At 41.3% G+C, this 19,898-nt stretch overlaps 1 protein-coding gene across 3 annotated transcripts in view; it reads right to left on the bottom strand.

Moving 5' to 3' along the window:
- GABRB1 (gamma-aminobutyric acid type A receptor subunit beta1) overlaps nucleotides 1-19,898 on the bottom strand; it is a 148,320-nt gene that overhangs the window by 29,278 nt on the left and 99,144 nt on the right. For all 3 annotated transcript variants that reach the window (XM_087736446.1, XM_087736447.1, XM_087736448.1), the window contains one exon: nucleotides 14,232-14,314. In XM_087736446.1, coding sequence (XP_087592572.1) covers nucleotides 14,232-14,314 — 83 coding nt within the window. The remainder of the gene's footprint in view (nucleotides 1-14,231; nucleotides 14,315-19,898) is intronic.

Raw genomic sequence — 19,898 nt, 5'->3', positions numbered from 1 at the left:
GGTTATGCACATACACCGTACATTTCTATGCAATATTGTGTTCCCCTGTCCAAGACAGATAGTGAAAACCCTTTTAAAACTTTAATTACTTTATTCAGGTGCTTAAATTTTTCAGAGGTAAATACTGATGTAAGTACAAGGCCAATGTACTTGGGCTTTTTAGATAAACAATGAGAACGAAGTTTTCATGGTGGTCTCGCTCACTGTCCTGACTATGTAAGTAGCTGAATTTTCAATTCATGAACAATTGTAGAAAGATTTAAAGTTACACTGAGCTACATGAAAATTTTTGTTCAGCCAAAATTAAGGGTAATTGAATGAAAAAAGGTACTTTTCTAAACAAAATTGGTTTAAAATAAAAAATACAACTATTTTTACTATTGAAAATGAAATACTGGCTTTTTTTTTAGAAAATATATTTTATAACACACAAGTATTGTGCATGTATTACACTCTTTCTGCAAGCATATTTTTGCAAAATAGTTGCACATACTAAATCGATATACTCCACTGGGGAAAAAGCCTTGCCTGAAAAATATCACATTGTTCTTTATGACATTTTTCCAAGACCACAAAATGAAATTTAGATCTATTTGACTGTCATTTTAAAACTTTGTCACCAATCTGCTTTACTTCTGTAACCATAGCTAAATACTAATTCTGTACTGTGAAGGATGGTAGGAGCAAGAAAGTCCTACAAAGAACCAAAACACAGGGGCAAGTAAATCTAGATCTGTACTTGGTAAACAGATTTACAGCTGTAACAGAAAAAAAAAAAAAAAGGCAGCGTCAGACTGAGTTCTGGTCTTGGTTCTACAGAAATGACTCCTGTTGCTTATGAAGCTGCGATGGCATTGGCTTCTCCTGAGAAAATGCACCTCCACTAAGGCACTGAGATAAGCCAACATCATTTTAAACACTGTGACACATACTGCGGTTCACAGCTGGGCTAAGCAGTGTAAGTTACCCGCATTTTTTGGGCTGCCTGTGTTGCTGAGACTGAATTTCTGCTAGCAGTGATTGGGAACAAAATAGCAAAACTATGGTAGAAAATAGCAAAATTCTGTTACTACTAGGAAACTATACATCACGTTTCATCCACAGACTTTAATACTACACAAAATCAATCCATCTCTATTTTGTAGGGAGACCTGAAATGCATAAAGGGGAAGCGTAGAAGGCATATATCACACTTTAACAACATGTTGCCTTATTAATTTCACCCTGGCAAATCAATGATAAGCCAAAGACAGGGGTATGTAGAGAAATGTTAGGCCTTACTAGTCTGGTATGACTGTACAGCCTGGGCTGAAAATCAGAATTAAAAAGTTGCATGTTCCCCTGGGCAATGAACAGACTGGGTTCAGGAGCAGAGTACAGTCCTGCATTGAGGAGATGAATGTTGTCTTGGACACCAAGCTGTCCATGATACTGCTATGGCTGCTGTTTTTCTTCAAGCACTAAAGAACGAGTAAGGGATTTCTGTGGCTAAAACTGTGGGCTAAAGTCAAGGAACAGACTTCTTAGGTGGTTGATATTCAAAGCGTGCTTAGTATCTGCAGTTTTGTGTGGAGGCAGGCATGCAGCACACGCTCATTAGTGGACTAGTACGAGGTGTTAATGGAGGGGCAGGTGCTCCATAGAGGGAGAAGGTCCAAGGTCTTACAATCAAGGGATGCTGAATAGTTTTCTGTGTGCCTGATCTTGTTGATACAAATTCCTGCCCACAGTAAGTGTGTGAAATATTCGAATTACAGGTTCTGCTGCTTTGACCCTAAACGTAAATTCAAATAAGGCAGTCATGCTCTGTGTGGTTTGGATTAGAAATGGCAATATGTTAAATAACCATGTATTTTCTCAGGAAGAACTCTCCGTCGGTAATTTAGTATTCATAGGCACTGACAGAATATAAATGAATGAGAATGGAGATAGATGCTGAGGAGATTAGCCATGTATTCTGAGTTAAAAGTAAGTCATTGAGAGTATTAGCCAAAATTGCACTTCACCAGCAGGAACAGATATACTGGACAGCAATCCAGCACCCTTTAGGTGCTGCTTCATTAGCTCAGATCTGTACTTAGAGTTACTGTGCAGCCTTTCCGTTTTCCCTGGCCATCAGCACTATGGCTATGCAGCCCTGACCCTGGTGTCCAGGGTCTCATATGAAATGAATCATTGTCTAATTCAGTTTCCATCTACATGCTGATGGGCAATTGTCCCTTGTACAAACCAGGCTTGCACTCCAATGGTAACAGGTATTTGAAAGACTGAGGGAGACAAATGTGCACCTCTCTACACAGGTGGCTCCTGCATGGCCAGGGAGATCTGGGCTGGCAGCCTGGGAAACTTGGTGCTGCTCCTTCCGTGGAAGCCTGATGAACTGAGGGCTGCCAATCATCAGAAAAGATGAATTCAGTGAAAAGTCATATTAGTATGAATGAACTCCTCAAACACAACTAAAATGCTCAACATTTTCTGCTTGAAGTTTCCCACACACTGTGGTTTGCGCATACCAACAGATGTTTCTCTTGCGAGTAATTTTGTTGCTTTAAGTTTGTGCAGAAGATGAATCAGTATCAAACAAAGCTGTTTGTTAGAAGTGGTAGCAGAAAGCTAACGGAGGAAGCATTAATGTTTTTTCTCGGACACACTCAATTCTGTTCTCAGTTCTGCAGAGTAGATTCCTGAGGGCTGGAGGACTCGTAAGTAAGTATACTGCCCACGTAATAAAACTACTTCATCCTAGTGTTGTGCCAGGTCAGGTAAGCAGTCTTTCCACATAGAGACTTGAGGCATTGTGTTTTGTTTATTTGTATTATTGCGGTGTCAAGGAGCCATAAGTATAAATCAAGACACAGAGTGCATAGGCACTGAACAGAAAATTTCTCAAGATTTATTATATCTGTAAACTCTGATGCATTTGGGGAAAGGCTTCATTCTCACTGAATCCATGAGTTCCAGGATCTTCCAGTTTGTTCTGGGTTTTATTGGTTTTATACGGCAATACACACCTTGGCAGAAGACAAGTAAATACATAAACTGTACTTATGGCTGTAACATCCTAGGACAACTGCATTATCTCAAAGCACAGTGTGCCAGCTCTTCCAAAAATGCGATATGACCAGGTGCAGAGATTATTCTTCCTGCTGCTGTGACTGCAGAAATACAGACTCATTTAAGAGCACAGCTGTTGCCTGAGAAAGCAGCCCCTCCTTTAAATGAACCCTTATTTTTCAAAAGCAAGCCCAGCTTTTCCTTTTGCTGTTCCCCTGGCCTGGGGGCTGTCAGAGGCTGAAGACAGAGACCTGGCGAGGCTGTGCTGGGGAGCGGCTTGGCCCCAGCTTTCCTGTCCTCTGCGGTCACCAGGGAACAGCCTGGGCCCTGTATTGGTACCTCTGAGGTACCTACTGAGGTGCCACTAAAATGGGAAGAGCAGTCGGTGGGAATAACTCTGCATTTGTCTGTGTGCAACAGAAGAGTGCTGAAGAGATACAAGATAGGTGACTTGGCTAATTTCATGTGCTCATGCACTGAAATGATTGAGTGTCAAGTATTTGCTATTAAAATCTATGTATCCATATAGAGACAAGCTATCCATCTTGTTGAAAATAAAGAGGGAAAGTCATATAGACTCTACTATCAGCATCTGAGTAACTTCTAAATTTGTGTGCAGTGTAAAAATACAGTGTGAAAGTAAAATAACTGGTTTATAGTCCTCTGGGGAAAGAAATCTTTCCAAAGTGTGGAAACAGAGCAGTCGCTGTGGCTTAACACTAGTGTACTGTGTACTGTGAAGAATGAATTATTTTAGCTTAGTGACTGACTTAAGAGATGAGCAGTAAGGAATGATTTAAAATGAGCCAAAAATACATTTTAAATTTTGATGTGAAAAAAATGAAACATACAGTCCTATTTGGCTAATTTCTCAGTTTCAGTATCAACAACCTATTTGTGAATCTGCCTCTCAGAGTATCTGAAAAACAACTTGCTCAGCTCCACAGCTCTGTACAAGTCTTTCTGTCCCCGTGATGTTTAAATCTGCTGCTGTGGATGCTCATGCTGTAACTTTAAAACCACTCCTGTTTTGCTGCCAGCATGTTCTCTGCCGCTCAGAAGGATGGCGTTTCGGCTATGGCAGAAGTTAATGTGGATCTACAGATTGCTGTGTGCCTGCAGAGCCTCCATGGGCGATCCTTCAGAGAGTGAATTTGCAGTGATACAAGCTCAGTGTGTGTATTCTGCACAGGGTATATGGAGTGACCTAGGGTGTATTATCTGAATGTCTTCAGACATGATTAAAGTGTTTTTCAAATTGCAAAATGTGTTGCCCAGAGAGTGGTCACTTTGCTGTCCCAATGGGCAGTGTATAGGATCACACCAGCAGCCTGTGTGTACTGATCTCCATTCCTGCTCTTGCTGGAATGTTTCTTATAGTACTGTCTTGCTTGTTTTATGAGTGTGCTGTGATAAAGTATGCTTTTCTGTTTTTCTGGTGTTAACTGTTCTTTTGCTAGGGTTTGTGGGAGCTAGTTCCTTGAATATGGCATTTGATCCATGGCAGAGCCCTTGTGAAATAAGGCATTTTGTGCATGTCACAGAGCAGGCACCAGTGGGAGTACAGAGGAAGCCATGGATGGAGACCCACCTGCACACTGGTGAATTGCGAATGCTGTGAATTGGATGAAATGCTAAGAACCTCGTATCAGTTCTAGCTGGTAGATTAAGTCAAGATGGGCAGGCAGGAACTCTTCTGCCTTTTGCATTCAGATAGTTAATCTCAGAAAGATCCCACTGTTTGAGTGATCTGAGTTTCGGAACAGATACCTCACTCTCTCTCTTCATAGAGAGAAGTTCGAAAGAAATTTAAGGTTGAGTATGTATTTTAGAGCAGTTAAAGGAATTGGCCAGAAGCAGAAGAGAGCTCTTATTCCCAGTGCTACACTGTAATAACCAGAGACAAGTGAAACTGGAGAAAACGAGTTTCTGTTTCCCAGGGTTTGCAGGTCCTGTGGGAAGCGACACATGCCGGGACACGGGTTTATGGACGACATGTCTCATGGGGGAGCAGGGGGAGTCTGACAGGCAGGGGAGTGAGTGAAGCTCTTAATTTACAGATGTGGCAGAACCTAAGCAACTGTGAGGGGTGGGAGCTGCCCTCGTTAGAAACATCAGAAAGATGGAATCTCTTAAAAAAACAATAGAGTTGGGTGTCCTTCCAGCTTTTTTTTTTTTAACTGGGAAGGGGCCTTGCAACTGGGTTTTAGAATACTCTGAGCAACGAGCTCATTTGGGAGGGGAGAAATTATGCCTTCTGTAGAAGCAATTTGATGTGCTTGGTGAGAAGAAGCAGGATGAGACCGGACGCCCTTTTAGTGGTTTTGGATACTTTAGGGAAAAGACATGAGTGGATCCAGCTCAAAGCTCCTGCTGCCTCACGTACCAGCGCAGTCATATTCATTAGTGAATTTTTATTGCCAGGCATGAATAAATTACTAGATATCTGGTGCCTGCAGACAGGCAAAGGAAAAGCTGTCTGGGAAAGCTTGGATTTAAGACAGGTTCTTCATCTCTAATAAAAATAGCCCTTTTTTTTTGAGGTGTAGGTTCTTACATCCTTGGTAGTTCAAATGCAGTCATACCCTGGATCAATGCAATCTTGTCTCAAGCAGGGAGCTGTGATAAATCTGTTCAAATCTCATTCTGTCAGACCACTCTGTGCCAACAGAGGTGATAATGAATGTTTAGGTATGAACACAGTTGTTTTTTCTGGCAACGAACTATGCAGAGGTTCAACTGGAGTATTTTATTGATTCACTGCAATATCACTTTAAGTGGCTTGCGCTTTCATCAAAGCATTAAATATATTTAGTGTTAGGTCTATTTCTGTATGAAACAGGGACAGCCATAAAAACAATGGACTCAAGGCAGAATTGCCATTTTGTATACTGTAGCCAACTAAATAAATCTTCCTCTTTTCCCCAACTCGCTCTGTTCAGGTTTCTGTGGGCTTGTTCAGTTCACCCACACAAGTGAAGTGGTTTCTAAGAGTGCTGCTGACAAGGCTCACACATGGTTCAGTGTTGCAGTGTCGATCCCTGCATGCAAAATGCAAAAAAAATCCCTGCATTTATGCAAAATCCCAGCATAACCATGCTGCAGCATTACAGTTGTCATAGAGACAGATTTTTGAGACCAAAGGGACAGTTCTGGTAATCTGCTCAGACCTGTTGTAAAACACATAGTAGCTTGCCAATAAGTAAATCACTTTGCCAAATTGGAGCACAGCCTGGCCCTCCCCCTCCTGTGACAGTGAAACACATTTCACTTAAGTTTGAGGGATGCTCGGGATTTAATGGGGATTTAATTTATTGTCAGAGTGGTGCTGTCGGCACATCATTTTTTCTGCTGAGTGAAAGCCAGGTGCAAGCTTAGTCCACAAGGTCAGGCTGTGATTGTGATACCGGTGACTTCAAAGGGACTAAGCATATTAGAGTAATAAGAGCATCCCGTCTTATCTTCTAGGTGGTGCGGTGAGGTCAGCACTTGTATTTGTAATGAAGGATGCTAGAGTGGGGCAGCTGTGTGCAGTCAGGAGTCTCTGACAGACAAGCACTGGGTGATTTAGCTGCAGCAGTTTGATGTTACTGTCCCTGGTTGTTTGCCTCCTCCTTCTGTCTGCTCCTTTATCAGCTGAGATGTGCGTCTGCATCTCGCCTGTGCCGGTCCAGAGCCTGTCACAGCTCCTGCCAGAGACAGTGGGCTTGTGCCAAGGCACTGGGTTGTGAACTGCCATAGCAGCTGTAGCCCTTGCCAGAGGCTACCTGGTACAGCAGAACTAACAGCTGGGGGATTTAACATCTTAAATTGCCAAGCTGACATCCGTCAGAGCTCACATGAGAGTGCCAAGCCGTCTGGGTAACCTGCAGCCAAGTATTAAGTCTCCTCTGTCCCAGTATATGCTAATCTGTGAGAAATGGATTGTTGCACATCCCAGCTCTGCTGATGAAGCAGTTCCAGTTATAAAATCCCTTGATTTTATACATAGAAGTTTCCAGTGGCCATCATGGTATTAGACACTGAAACAGGTGTAAAGCCTCTGATACGGCCTCCCCATCTGCAGCTGGAGAATTTGGAATAAGGTGAACTGCTCGAGAAAAGACGTGAAAATGTGTGTGAAGGAACATGTGCAGCCAAAATGCTCTCCTCCTCCTAAATATATACATTTCTCTGGTTGTCAGCTGTCCATACATAGCTTCTGGAGTCCTGTAAGATAGCTTCGGAAAAGCTGGAAATGTAATTTTTTAATGAAAATAATCTGCTGGCTCAATATAAGCATGTATTATCCCTGCGTTGGCTGCTCTGCTGGAGAGGTTTTGAATCTTTGTGCTCTTTTCCCATTCCTGCGTAGCACAGTTGTTTTGCTGCTATTTGCAGTGCCTTAAATTACTCACTGGTAAGTATCATTAAGGAACAATTCTTAGCACTTTAGATTTTCAGGGATTGTCTTTGGCTAATTTCCACAGCATCCCTGTGAGATGTAATGACTCACTGCCTTTCTGTTCACAAATAGTGCTATGTTCATCTATTTTTTGAGTGGCTTAAGAGCAATTCATCTGTGGGACTGCCTGGTTCCTCTGGAGCATGCTCCTTCTGCAGTAGGGGTAAGTCTCCCTTAAAAACACAGGGGAACTCAAGAGAGGGCCAGGTTGTGTGTGCTACAGTAGTATTGGTGTGCTCCACCACTGCTACAGAGCTGCGCAGCTGTTGTGGAGGCACTGGGGAGCACTGAGCTTTTGAAGGGCCAAATGTGTATCCAGCCTGCTTGGTTTAGAGGTCTGGAAGCAACGTGGGACAGGGAAAGGACTCGCTCAGATGCCACCTTCCTGCCCCCCTTTAGGGATGAAGGAGATCCTGCAGCTCTCACGTGGAGGGGGAGCCGGGGAGGAGAGGGGGCAGTCTGCAGCAGCTTTCTGACCTCACATCCATCCATGGTCCAGCCAGAGTCTGGCCCTGGGTAAATAAGTGAGACCGAACTGAGGAAGCAGACAGAACTTTAAGCACAGGGAGACAGCATGGTGCAGCATGTAATTCTTGTGAATCTGAGTAAAATCTGTTAACTGACATGCTTTCCAAAGGATGCTGTTCAGGGAACCACTGGGCAGCCCTAATGTTCTTGTACAAGGGATTAGAAGAACATAAAGCTCATGAAGTTCAGGGTTCTTTTAGGAGAGTTTAACAATGGTGTGAAGAACACACGATCCATCTTGGCCATGGTCTAGTGTCTCAGCACTGGTTTAACTGTTAGGTTTTTCCTTGCTGTTTCTATTGCACAGTCATACTGCTTGTGATTGCACCGGCAGATATGCACCTCCATGCAAGCCATGCGTTTACATCTGCAGGAGAGTGGAGATCAGTTTAATAACTACTCCTGTTTAAATGCAGGATAGATATTTCACATGCCCATACAGACCTTTGATTTGGTTTATTACTCAGCTTTTGTCTTTTTGCTTAAATTCCAAATTGTCACGTGTATTTTCTACAGGCATTGAACTCTCCTCATAAACATTTATCTTCATTTCTGAGTTAATTTACAGTGTTTCTGCTGATCAGATCTAATTTAAAGGGTGGGGCTGAGGAAAAGGTTATCCACTTGGAAAAAACCATTTGAAACAACTAATAAAAAAGCAGACAGGGAGGATTCTCAGTTAGTGCGAGTTGGGGTGGTTTAATCAACAAAAATGGAGCCACGCCAGTTTTCACCAGCTGAAGATCAGTCATGTTACTTCTATGTCAGATTATGTGCTGCTGAGAGCTACTAGATTTAGGACTATTAGCACTGCATAGATTTACACATCCATACAAGTCTTTTTGCCGTCTATGTGTTTAGTTTCATTTATTGTTTTCTTTCTGCATGCATCAAGCTTGCGTGATTACTGGCAGCACTCAAGGATAAAAACACTGTTAGGAAACAAAGGATTAAAAGAAGGTCAATGTTGCTGTTATTACATTCCTGCTGAACCCAAGATGACTGTAGGTAGCAGAAGAAGAAAGGCAGTGGCAATGGTGACTTAGAGCACATCTCCTCCAAGTAGCGATTATCGTTCAGTGATGGTTTCCATGAACTGTACTGCTCTGGAAGCTGGTGCCACATGGATTAAACCATATATCTGTACACAGTATAAAACTGAACAAACCCACTTTCTAGTGCTTTGATAATGGTCTGACAGTGCACATAGTGCACTGTATCTGTCTAGTGGTGAGAGATGCTACTTGCTGTTACACAGGCAGTTCCAGTATTGCTTAGCGATTACAGCACCACCTTCCCCAGCCCTTTTATTTAAGGAACAGTTCTGCCCTGGGGTTTATTTGATTCCTGTCTCTCTTACAATTGAGGTGGAAAGGGAAATATCCCTTTCTTTCAAAGGGATATTTTCTTAGCCAAGAAAATGTTAACAATTTGATTTTCATCCTAGCTCTGTGAAGATTTGTATACTGGCACAACAGAAAGTTGAATGGCTGAAGTGCGATGCAGGAGCTGGAAGGAAAGGTTGAGGGTGGGAATCTTATAAACTTGTTCTGTCATGGAAGAAAACATCACATGCCTAATGCATGTGGCACTAACAGAGAGACAGTGGTGTACTGGGTTTGCATGGCAAGGTTTTGGTAGCGGGCGGGCTACAGAGGTGGCTTCGGTGAGAAGCTGCTAGAAGCTTCCCCTGTGTCCGATAGAGCCAATGGCAGCCGGCTCCAAGACGGACTCACCTCTGGCCAAGGCCAAGCCCACCAGCAGCAGTGGTAGCGCCTCTGGGATCACATATTTAAGAAGGGGGAACAAAATCTCTGCAATTGCAGCTGGAAGAGAGGAGTGAGAATATGTGAGAGGAACAACTCTGCAGACACCACGGTCAGTGAAGAAGGAGGGGGAGGAGGTGCTCCAGGCACCGGAGCAGAGATTCCCCTGCAGCCCATGGTGAAGACCATGGTGAGGCAGGCTGTCCCCCTGCAGCCCATGGAGGTCCACGGTGGAGCAGATATCCACCTGCAGCCCATGGAGGACCCCATGCCAGAGCAGGTGGATGCCCAAAGGAGGCTGTGACCCTGGGAGAAACCTGTGCTGGAGAAAGCTCCTGGCAGGACCTGTGGAGAGAGGAGCCCATGCTGGAGCAGGTTTGCTGGCAGGACTTGTGACCCCACGGAGTACCTATGCTGGAGCAGTCTGTTCCTGAAGGACTGCACCCTGTGGAAGGGACCCATGCTGGAGCAGTTCGTGATGAACTGCAGCCCGTGGGAAGGACCCACATTGGAGAAGTTTGTGGAGGACTGTCTCCTGTGGAAGGGACCCCATGCTGGAGCAGGGGAAGAGTGTGAGGAGTCCTCCCCTGAGGAGGAAGGAGCAGCAAACACACTGTGTGATGAATTGACCGCAAGCCCCATTCCCTGTCCCCCTGTACTGCTGTGGGGAAGGAGGTAGAGAAATCAGGGGTGAAGCTGAGCCCAGGAAGAAGGGAGGGGTTGGGGGAAGGTGTTTTTAAGATTTACTTTTTATTTTCTCATTACCTTACTCTGATTTGTTGGTAATAAATTAAACTAATTTCCTCAAGTTGAGACTGTTTTGCCTGTGATGGTAATTGGTGTATGACCTTTCCTTGTCTTATCTCGACTCACAAGCCTTTTGTTATTTTTTCTCTCCCCTGTCCAGCTGAGGTGGGGAGTGATAGAGTGGTGGGCACCTGGTGTCCAGCCACGGCCAACCCACCTCAAGCGGTCACAGTTATCACCTCTTTATTTGCCCTCTCCACTCTGCCCCCTGGTAGCTTTCAAGGAGATTAATGGGAACTACCAAGTGCTGAGTACTCAGGACAACTGGCTTACTTTTACTCAAATGCCTAAGAGACAAGTAGGCAGCCTGGTCTTCAGAACTGTGTTCTTCTGCCAGGTACATTAACAATAACTTTCAAGAGCTTTAGACAAGCAGAGGAGAAAAGCTGTGGTGCATTAGAAGGTATATTTTACGTGGAGGATTGTCAAAGATGACAGTGCTCCTGACACATCTACTGCCTGTAGTCTTTCGGTAGCAGGTAAGCATGTTTATGCTTTTGGAAAATCATTCAGTTGTCAGGAGAACTGATCTAAATATCCACAAGAAGTAATGCACTCTGCCAACTTTGACCTGTTGGCAGATTGTGAATGAAGATTTTGTTGATATCTTTGGATTGGCTCAGCAAGTATTAACATATCAACATATATATATGTCTGTGGAGACATGAATTATTTATAGCAAGCATTCAAAAGGTCTGAAAAGCAATTTTCTTTTGGGGATGTGTGACTGGCCACATGGGTGACATGGTATTCTCTCATCCCTGATTGTCTTAGCATTTTAATTGCTTATTCCATCTGATGCTAATTTTGATTGTTGATGAGGTCTCAGTGGTAGTATCTAAGTCCATTTTCACTGAGCATTCATCCCTACAAAGCTTCATTTATGTGAAAGTTTGTGAATAAAGAGGTACGAGACAGCCAAGTGTCAGTCTGGTTTTGTTATTTGGGCTGCTAGCTGATAAATGCTCATGTACTTTGATCAGCTTTAGTCATGATTGGACTGGAATCTTCAAATCAACTATCTCCCAGCAAATAAATTCAGGTATGAATTCAATATGAAGGCAACTTCAGGATGAAGTCGCCCATTTTGATTGTTGTGGTACTGTCTATATATTCATTTCCTCCGCTGATCAGGTAGGAAAGTTACTGAAGAGATGCGTTATGCACTTTAATTTGAAAATCAAGAAATGACTCATTCTCCAAACACAACCATTGCATGCCCTGTTAAGTTTAAGCCAGAAGATGAGCCAAGCAGCAACAAGCAACATCAAGAAAACTGTTTTGTGCCAAAAAAGGCAGGGAACTGAAAAGCCCAAGGATGAGTATGACAACCATGCAGCTTAATGAGCAGCTCTGCAGGTCCTGTAAAGTGGTGGATTATGAGACTTGGCCAGAGTTTTGCACTAGCAGAAAGTAGCTGGAACGATCAGTAGGGTGATAGGCAGCACTGGAAAGGGAAGCTAAAATTGCCTACTGCCTCTGCTTCTCAGGAATGAGAAGAAAATGGCTGTATATGTGTTCGTATACAGGGGTGTGCGTTTGCAGTGCTTCAGACAACTCAGAACAACGTAGATATGGACAGGCTAACTGAAAGCAGACGTACAGGGAAGGTTGATGCATGTTGGTCTAACACAAGTATTCATTACATGCACATTGGCTTGGCCCAGCTTGTCACGCTACTGCATCTGTTGGGGGGTTACTGTGGTGCATAATGAGCATGTCCTTCCAGAGCCTTCCTTGTGCGTGTTGAATGGTGAACAGAGAACAAGCTGCTGTGGTGACTCGGGACAGCGGCTATTGAGGTGCTTCACAGGGAACCTTCACAACACCGTCTCCCTGCTTCTCTTTCTGGGATGTCTGCCTGCAGTGCCAAAACACTAGGATCTTAAAAATGAAAACCACTTCTTTTGAATCTCTAAAGAAATAAATGAGCAGGTTCTGTTCAGACAATGCTCTCTAGTAAAAATAATTTTCGTTAAGCCTACTGTGAATGTTTACTTGATTGAAATCTTTTGCTGGTGGAATAAAAGGTTTGTTGTTCTCAACCTGGCAGAGAATCTCTAAAATCACTGTAAAATGACATTCCAGAAAAGGAGCAAAAGCGAATAATTCCTGGGGAAACATTTCAAATTTTTTACCAAACAATTTAAAATCTAAATGAAAAGCCGTACCTCCACTGATTTATATTAAGGCCAATATTGATTATGTACTTGCAAAACCCAAAATACTTCATTATGGAGAGTAATTTTGAAGGTGTGTGCCCATTTTGAATACTTTAAATAAGGCAAATTTCTGGTCCCATCAAGTAGAAATTATAAACAAGTATAAACATTGGGCTGAGAGCCCGTCTTGTCTCTCATTAGTGCTCTAGACTGACTGTAGGCTTTTCTCAGTGCCTGACAATCGCCACCTCACAGATCTGTTGAGGTATATTACATTTACATGTACGCAACTGGTGAAAACCTCTGCAGTTCAGAATAAACTGAAATCTTTCCCAGCAACATTTTCTAAGCCTCAAATCAATTTTGTCTTCTTTGGTTTAGACTTATTTATTTTATATTTGTGTTACAATACTATTAAACTTTTTATATGTGAATATTCCATTGTTTTAGCACTATGAAAATGTTTTTATTTGTCAAATCATTGCTTTTGTTGATGACATAGGTATTAGGAAATGATTTTGGTAGGTAAGGAAGAACCCTTGGTCTTGTTTCTCTGTCTCTCTACTTCAAACTATCCATCAAAATGGAAATTCAAATGCTAAAACTGTTCTTTCTCTTCAGTAAGCTGAACCGCAATACTGGATTTGGGGAAATCTGTTAATCCTTTCTAGAACCTGAAACTTTAGAGAGAAGTATTATTATAATAAAAAATAATTTAAGTCTAACAGTGCAACAGTTGTAATGTGACAAGTGGAAGTTCTTCGCAAATGGCTGCACTATTTTGCCTTGGACTCTATGTAGTCTTAAGTAGTTTGTTTATGCAGATTGCTCTGTGGTCAGTGGCAGCAGCTGGTTTGACCAACGACAGAATAGAAATTCTTTTCAAAAACCTTGATAGGCATTTCTTTAAAGGCTAACATCATAAAAGATATAAAAACTATATGTTAATGACAAAAATTTGCAACTGCACGCCTTGATCCTATGCTCATGGAAGACAATGGCAAAGTTTTCATTAACCTTGGTGCTGAAGGATCAAGTTGTTTCCTTTTATAACCTCCAAGTGTTTTGGTAAGAGTGATTGATCAATCCTCCCACCACCATATGGGGCAGATATTAATCTTGATGTTAGAGATTAATGCACTGAGGTAAAGTAATTCATTCAGGTCCTGTGGTGATTTGGCACTGAAGATGGACAGTGCTCGGTTACTGTTCTCTGATCTAATCATCAAGAAATATTCTTCTCCCTTTCTTGACAAGAGATTTTAAAGACCTCTTACAATCTTGGATCAGCCAAATATTGTGAATTAAACATATTTTGGCTTATGTATTATAGAAATATATCGGGTGCGTTCAGTGTCCAACTCACTGGACACACAGTATTTCAACAACTTTCTCCTGTTTTACCTAACCTGTGAATGTCTTTCAATCCACAGTTGTCATTTGGCCAACCCTCTCCCTCCAGTAACTTACAACTTTCAATTTCTAGCGTGCAATTTTGTTCATCCAGAGGATATCTGCGTAGGTCCATCATGCAAGCAGCTGTTGTTGTGATCCTGTAAGAGGAGGGTGAAAAAAAAAATGAGATTTGAAACCACATTTTACTTGTTTGAGAAGGCAAGATTTTCTGTAGTGGCTTTTCTGTTTGTTTAAATACAGAATGGTTATGCACACAGATTCCTGGCATACAGGATTTTCATAGCTTGTACAGCATGCTTGTACAGCATAATTGAACAATATACTGGTTACAGTGTAAAGCATCAGAGCATATGCTGAATATCATAGAGCAGGATTTTGACTGAAAACTTTAGGTGCAAAAGTGTACAGTATTTTGAAGAACATTTAATGAGATTTCTACTTGGTCATCTTATTTTCAGTGTTCTCAATTCAGACATCTTCAAATTGTTTGCAAATTGTTTTGTTTACAAATCATACTCCTGATAGCTTTCTGTTTTCACTTTCTTGTCACCTACTGCTGTTTTAATTTTGTCTGATATGTATGTGCATTTTCATCCATGTTGTGGAAATATTGGTAATATCTGAGTCATTATTTTTATGGTTTCATAATCAGTTTATCATTAGCTATGATAATTGAACATCGCCTCTTAAAAATGGCATGATGCAATCAAAAACTAATGAAATGTAATATTGTCTGGTGGTTACTTAATGAACATTGAGAGTAGCTATGATGTAGGCTGGATCTTCCAGGTCCTTGCTCCTTCCAGAGGGCATGTGAATTGACATTCGGTCCCTGAAGGTTTTCTGCATAGCCTAAGCCTGTTTGCAAAAGCAGTTCCTCTCCTTTTGTTAGACTGTAAATCACAGAGCATCTAAGCAAATGCTTGCTGATAAGCCTGTGACACTTGGGAGGAAGGTTAAGTGACTGCATGAAGAAAGGGGTCAAATTATAGCTTCTTTTAAAGATCCCTTTAAGAAAGTCACTCATAGTGGTGCTTTCAAACTCACACAAGTGAGTTAGCACGTGCATTTGCCTTTTTCACGATAGATGAGTTCTTAAATGCTTATAAAACTTCTGAAGTTGTTTATGGGCAAACTTGGCTTGTAATTTCTTTGGTCTCTCTCTCTCCCTCTCTCCAACAATTCCTATCTGAGAAAGGCAGATAACCTCTTTTCTTGATCTGGATTTGGTCCTGTTGTTCCAGTTCCATGTTAATTAATGCCACAGGAATACATCTGGAGATTTTACTTTTGATGTGCTGAAAGTCAAGCACACTTACATGCTGCATTGGGGTGATAATTCTTGCTGTCACAGAACTGACAGAATTAAAAGAAAAAAAGAAGGCACATGCTTCATTGCTGTGACATGCTTCAAATTACCCTAAGTCTACAAAATCCACCTGTCTACCTATGTATAAGGACCATCTAGGAAGTGCTGTTATGAGAACCAGTCCACAAAACTACTCTATAATATTGTGTAAAGTACCATGGAAATTGTATATTTATGCTTTTCTCAGGCTGATTTTTGTCCCATTAAATTGAATTGTATGTGTCTTAATGGGTTTTGCATTTGTCATAGAAAAGATCAAGGACTTCAGGAAAGGTAGGACCTCATTCAGTTTAGCCATGTACCAAATATACATGACTGAGAAGCATTGAGAAGACATGTAGTAATCGTTTTTCAGACTCCTACTTAATAATGTTTAAGACCATACATAACGATATACTAACATTAGTCACAGTTAAATGCTTTTTAATGAAGGTTTCATAGGGAAATCTTTTGTTCCCAATTAATAAATCAGCCTTTATGGTAATTTAGTTCACCTGTATCAACCAGATTTATTTAAATGTGTACAGAAGTAGAAGTTGACATAGTGTTTCCTAGACCGCAGAGTTAGAGTGGCCAGATATTTCCTGATGGCCAGTGTATCTATACTGCTGACTTCTGCAGTTTTGCATATCCTACATCAGCTACATAAGTAGCAGCAATTTGCTATTCTTAATAACATCAATACAAATTAATTGTGCAGTGGTAAACAATGCAATTGTTGTATACCTGAGTTTTAAATATTCCACAGTTATTTTTTTCCTGACATTGTAATTCTGGTAAGTCTCTGCTCAAATGTATTGTCTTCTCACTATTTGTGCACAGATTTTGGCACACTGATTGGTTTGATGGGTCTGATCATTACTATAACTGAAGAACAAAAATAAATGTATGTGTCACTAAGACACTGCACTGCTAATAGCAGGTGGAGCCTGGAAATAAATACTTGGATTATACAGAAGAAAGTTAATAATCTCTTAGTATTGGTGTCTAGCAGCAGTAAGTAATCCAAATCTGCCTGGCCTGTCTATTGGCAATTTCTCACCCTTCGTCCTTGTTAAATCACTCCTTGCCTTTATGCTACAAGGAAAGGTAAACCGGAAGCACTTTATGTTCTCTGCTTCCCTCAGCTCTGTTTGCATTCCCTGTAGTGCCTGTAAGGCAGTGTAGTGTGTATATGTCAGTCTCTATACTTTGAGGAAAGTGTCCTGGAGCGGTCAAAGGTGGTGGTGGGGAGCAGCTCTCCCCCTCATGACTCTTTTAACCCCTTAGCAGCAGTGCTGAATGCTACTGCATCTCTCCGGTGAAATAGCAAGCAGTTGCTTCCAGGGAAGTGGGGAGTGACAGGGTTTTTGCTGAAGCTTGGAGAGACGAGAGCTGCACAACGTGAGATGGGAAGGACAACAGGAGACTATTGTCAAGCAGGTAGTGGAGGGTGGCTGTCAAGAAGCTTGAAGCTTGTGGCTTCCAGCAGCAGGAGAAAGGATCCCGCTGCACCTATAGACCCGCAGCTTTGGAAGTGGTACAGTGCCCTGGGCAGGGGGGGTGATGAGCAGTATCTGCCCAAGAATTTGCCAGAGCCAGCTGAGCCCAAACTGCGTGCCTGTGTGAATGGGAAAAGGCAGGCGGTAGCTACTGGAGGCTTCTCCCTGAACGAGAAGGAGGAACCAACCTGCCAACACAATGTGATGTCTCCTGAAGCTGGAGGTGCTCAAACCTGATTGGGAATCTTAGGCTTCCTTGAAAATAGCTATTTGTAATTGCAGTAGGAGTGCTTCAGGATCCAGCAGCATTCATTACCTGTAGTTCATAAATCTGCCTTTCAAGCATTTCTTTCTCCCTCATAACAGATCTCAGCTGTGTAAAATTTTTAATGGCGTTATGCTCTGGATAACCACAAAACTTGTTTAAGGAGATAAATTAGACCCATATGCAATCATAGTAATTGCTGTCTTGATTAAAAAAAAAATAAAATCTTTTATTATAAACAGAGTAAAATCCCAAACCTGTTACTGGCTGTGCCCTCTCGTTGGAGAGAGTAACTGATGGCTTGCACATGCACCAGAAGCTTAAAAATGAAGACATTCAAATGCAGAATACAAGGGTGTAATGGCAGGAGGAGGAATGCAATAGTCTGAAGACAGGGCAAAGCTGCAATAAATCTGCGTTCAAGAGGATTAGTCCTGGAAATCCCTGGGCACAAGCAGTTTGTGGCAATGGTGGAATATCATGAAGCTCTGTAAAAGTTTAAGTGGAGGACTAATCCTAGACTTGAAGCAGAGCTATTTATATCTGAGAGTAGGATATGTTACTTCTAGGCTTTCCATTTTTAAAATATGTTTTAAAAGTTATGTATTTTTCTGGTGTGGGGGCTAATTTATTTTGTTTGTACAGTGTCTTTTGCCCTACTATCCTTACATTCTTTAGATTCTTTTGAATACTAGTGATAAAAATGGGATTATGCAAAGAAGACAAGCAGTTAGGTGGTAAGATATCATTATGCTACTTAATTTCATTCATGTCAGTACTCAGACATTCTGGGATGGAGTGAAGTCTGAATTGTTAACAGGCAAGATAAATAACATTTGGAAAAAAGCAAAATCAACTTATTTCTGTCTTTTTAATTGTGGTCTGGGGTTCGGTTCAAGTTATCTGATCCACTGTTTAGCTTTTATTTTGATGTCTGACTCTCTGAATACTATATTCTTGTTATATAATCAAGTTATTTTTTGCCAAAAATAAAATTATATGAAAGAAAACATTGATGACCAGTATTTGCAGAACTGACTTCCTTAAGTAATACTGTCCGAGGTTTCCCTGCAGGGCAGCAGGTCTTGTAGGAAAAAATGGTAAAGCTTAATATTTTGGGTTAAGTCATCAGTGAGCAGTTAAAGTAAGTTCAGAATGAGCCCTGGAAGTGGAGTTATGGTTCAGTACTTAGAACATTTCATCAAAATGCTGTCAAAAAGCTGTTCCTCAATTCTTGAAGAAAAATAGAAGCAATATTTAAGACAGCAATGACAACTAAATGTGCAGGTGATCAGAGCTAAACAATGCAAATTCTGTCATGAAATGTTTCCTCCGTTTGGAGGACAGGTATAAAATTTTAATATGTTTGTTCTTTTTCTCTCAGCCAACAGAGCATAAATTATAAATGTATATGAAGATATGAACTGGGATGGACTAATTTTTTTTTCCTTAAAAGCAAAACAAAATCTTCAAGTCAAATAAAAAATAACCATGCTTCTCTTAATCACTGCAGAGCTGGGGCTCTAGTACACACTGGAAGTAGACTTTCATATCCCAGGTAAAACATTGCTTTTATTGAGTCAGTGTTAATTTAACTTCAGTGTTATTGGGGAACTTAATCCCATAGCAACTGTTTGACATCAGAATCCAGTCCCGTATCTCTGGTGTCATTGGCCTAATTTTTCTGGAACCAGGAAGACTCTTGATGTTTAAGAATTAAGAGGGTGTCTTTAGGCAGAGTTATTGAAGGAACAGTGGAAGGCAGAAAAACTGTACATTTAATCTGCAAATTTTTTTCTCTGTCCATGGTACATGAACAAGGTTTACAGTTGTCATGCATGCTGACACTGTAAATTTCCAAGCTATGCCTGAGTGGCTGAGTCCTTGGCCCTGGGAGAAAATGTCAGCTCTGAACTTGCAAACATGCCAAACTTCTAGTGCTGGAAGAGTCTACTTACAGGAGGTACATTTGGGCATTAGCATTATTTGTGTTGATATCGTGTATATTATGTAATGTAGTGTGTACTTGGGAAATCTGTGTTTAACAGTCTATATAATGCTTGTCTGGTCAAATCCTATTAAAAAAGAAGTTATACATGTTAGTAAGATTGGGAAGGGCATTCACAGATCTCATTAGATGTTGAGAGAAAATTGGAATATTGGGTCCTGAGCCGATGCAGTAAAAGATTTAGATAGTTTTAGACATGAGTACATTAGCATGTGGAAACCAATTTTTTAATGATTATAATTTGGCTATATTTTTTTTCCTCCCCCCCCCAATCAATAGGAAATATATCTTTGAATCTAGGGAGATAAGCTGTCAACTGCTAGGTCACTGCTGTAGACGACATACTTTGAGATAACACTCAAGTTTATAAGGAAAGATTTTGTATGGATTTAGGTTAACAAGTTCAATACATGTTTCCTTTTAATCTTGCTCAGAGAAACAGTAGAGTTGCATAAACATGAAAAAGTAAAAAGCATCTTGAGGAAGACCTGTACAGAGAAATATACAGCTCGAAGAGTTAAAGCTGTAAGCAGCTGAGAACAGGGTCTAGCATGAGAAGGGACCAACAACCTTTATTATATTGGGTAAAGTGACCTGT

This window comes from Nipponia nippon, unplaced genomic scaffold (genome assembly GCF_047370975.1).
Source record: "Nipponia nippon isolate SJK-2023a ecotype South Korea unplaced genomic scaffold, ASM4737097v1 scaffold_6, whole genome shotgun sequence".
NCBI classification, from domain to species: Eukaryota; Metazoa; Chordata; class Aves; order Pelecaniformes; family Threskiornithidae; genus Nipponia; species Nipponia nippon.
This window is presented reverse-complemented; position numbering and strand designations above follow the sequence as displayed.